Here is a 2,838-nt window from a genome sequence, read left to right as displayed (position 1 = left end):
TTCATTAATGTAACAATCTGATGCTGCATTGTTTCTCGTCTTTGTTAAAAGCTCTAATAAGTTACTGCATTATCTAGGAAGCATCTACTGTTGGAAAACTTTAATATATCTTATTATATTAAATAATTTTGTATTCAGAGTGTTACTGAAAAAGAGAAAAAAGACTCATTATTTTTGAAACACATTTCAATCTTTCCACTTTTTTTCCAAGACTGAAATTTAAAAAGATTGTTTTCTCAGTCAGTATCATGGAGTCTGTCCCCTGATGATGACGTTATGGTGCTGCAGTGAAAAGGATAAAACAAGGAGTGATTCAGTGCAGTTGGAGGGACTTACTTTCAGGTTACATCAGGGTGATCCTGATCCTTAAATGTGGTTCATTCTGAGCACAGTTTAAATGATGTGTTGTAAAAGTAAAAAGAGGATCACAATGAACTCATCACAGGTTTCATATTTCACACTCACTGCCTACCTTGACAGCGGGGCTCTGAAATATTTATTTTTCATTGTTGTTGTGTTTTTATATGTTTTTATTATTGTTGCCAATGTCTTGGTGATTGTGGTTATCTGTGTGAACAGAAGCTTACATGAACCTATGTACATGTTTCTGTGCAGCCTGTTTGTAAATGAGCTGTATGGTAGTACAGGGCTGTTTCCATTCCTCCTGATTCAGATCCTCTCTGATGTTCACACTGTTTCTGCTCCTCTGTGTTTCCTGCAGATTTTCTGTGTGTACACATATGCAAATTTGCAGCTTAGTAACTTAGCTGTCATGTCTTATGACAGATATCTTGCCATCTGCTGTCCTTTACAATATCACACACGTATGAGCCTTAGCAAGGTATCCCTGCTTATTGCTCTAACTTGGTTATGTCCATTTCTTGCAATCACTGTTTTGATTTCTCTGAGCGCTCCTCTGCAGCTGTGTGGAAACATCATTAACAAAGTGTACTGTGACAACAACTCCCTTATTAAACTGTCCTGTTCTGACACCAGAGTCATTAATATCTATGGAGTCCTCGGTGCTATTCTTGTAACAGTATGCTCTGTCTCTTTGATTTTTTACACCTACATGAGGATCCTGAAAGTGTGTTTTTCTGGATCCAAACAGACCCGACAGAAAGCCGTCAGTACCTGCACACCTCACCTCGCTTCTCTGCTCAACTTTTCATGTGGTTCCTTCTTTGAAATTTCTCAAAACAGATTGAATATGGTACAGGTCCCAATTATGTTGCATATTTTTTTATCATTATATTGGCTCATATGCCCACCGCTCTTTAATCCTGTACTCTATGGACTGAATCTGACCAAAATCCGAATCATATGTAAAAGTTTAATCTTGGTAAAATGTAAATGCTTGATGCTGAAACTTAGGCAGGACAGTGCAGTAGGAGACAGGAAATTTGGAGAGAGTAAGGGGCAATGACACCCAGACCCCTGCAGCAGGGACTCCAGCTTTCTTTCTCTGGGCTTCCTGCTCATGTTCTATGTTTCCACACAGTTTGCTGTAAGCATCTAAAATGATTTCAGAAATTAAAGCCATGTCTGACTTATTGTCATTTGGCTTTCTTTATGCTCGTTTTCTATTTTTTAATTGTTCGAATCCTTTGATTATTTGGTCACTTGTCAACTGCACTTAAAGCCTTTGCAGACTGAACAAAAAAAATGAAACAAATATTAGTTTTTAATAAAATGCAGACTAACTTTTAAGATCTGATTCTTTACTATGTCAGCACTTTAGTCATTTAATGTCAGCCAGTTATTTTTCAGTATGATACAAGACTCTAAACCATTAAATGTTGTATTTTTGTTTGTTTCTGATGATTCTGAATTTAAAGCAAGGCATTTTAACATCTGATGAAAATGTCTTTTTCGTGCTTGTACTGCTGTTTGATGTATTTCTTCAGCATTTATCAGTAGAAGGTTTGAATATAAATCCAAATTTAAAAGGTGAGTTTCACAGACATTTTTTTCTTTTCTTTTTTGATACCTTAATTGAATTTTTTTATTTCAGTCTTGAATTTAAAAGATGACATGGAAATTGCTGAAAGAATATAATTCTTTATTATTAAGGGAAATGTTGATTAAAAACAATCTAATTTTGTGTCATGCTATGTCTGTACAAAAGCCCCCCCACAGTTTATGTGCTGGTATATTTTAGTTTGACTAATAGTTTGAGTAGAGTTGAGATTTTTTGCAGTCCTGTGTTCTGTGAAGTTCTCTTCAGACCTGGCAGATGCAAGAGGAGGATGTTCCTGTGTCACTCAGCCAGGTTTCTGTATGTGGTTAATGAGAGAAGTGTACGTTCATGACCAAAGTAAGTCCATGTTATCAAGAATGATCATATTCTTCTATTTAAGAGTTGAATTTGTTGATAGCATGTTCAGTATAAGTGACGCTAATGGAGACCAACTTCCGCACTATGGGCTAGGCTGATGTTGTTAACATGTATAAGTTAGCTATGTGCTACCTGTGTAGCTATATTATTCTTGGTGTAATGAACATGTAACCCAGCTGTATTTTGTTTGTTCTGTTTCGTTTGCATTTCTGTATTGTTTGGTTTCATGGGTACTGTCAATTTAGAGCCAAGCATGACATCACTTTACGGCAGCATTACGACTGCAGTTATTAGGGGAACTCCCGGGCTTTAGAGCGTTAGAGCGGCTGCAGAGCAAAGACATGCCAGTCTCCGTCTACCTGCTGCATATCTGCTGACTGCTTTTTGCCTGATAATGTGATGTTTTCCTGCTAGTGCATTATTGTGGACAACATTGGCGAGAGCAACCTCGCTGAAGTTTACCTGTGCCCTTTTGGAGGAGGACAAAGAGGCTGCTGATC

The 2,838-nt window shown here is 37.3% G+C and overlaps 1 protein-coding gene across 1 annotated transcript; it reads left to right on the top strand.

Moving 5' to 3' along the window:
- Window positions 1-397: 397 nt before the first annotated feature.
- Window positions 398-1,426, top strand: LOC115790119 (olfactory receptor 11A1-like). Its single transcript, XM_030743788.1, has one exon. The coding sequence runs from the start codon at window positions 398-400 to the stop codon at window positions 1,424-1,426; it is 1,029 nt and encodes a 342-aa protein (XP_030599648.1).
- The last annotated feature ends 1,412 nt before the right edge of the window (window positions 1,427-2,838 follow it).

The sequence above is a fragment of the Archocentrus centrarchus genome, chromosome 13, assembly GCF_007364275.1.
Source record: "Archocentrus centrarchus isolate MPI-CPG fArcCen1 chromosome 13, fArcCen1, whole genome shotgun sequence".
Classification (NCBI taxonomy): Eukaryota; Metazoa; Chordata; class Actinopteri; order Cichliformes; family Cichlidae; genus Archocentrus; species Archocentrus centrarchus.
Note: the sequence above shows the minus strand (reverse complement) of the source record. Positions and strands in the feature narration are given on the sequence as shown.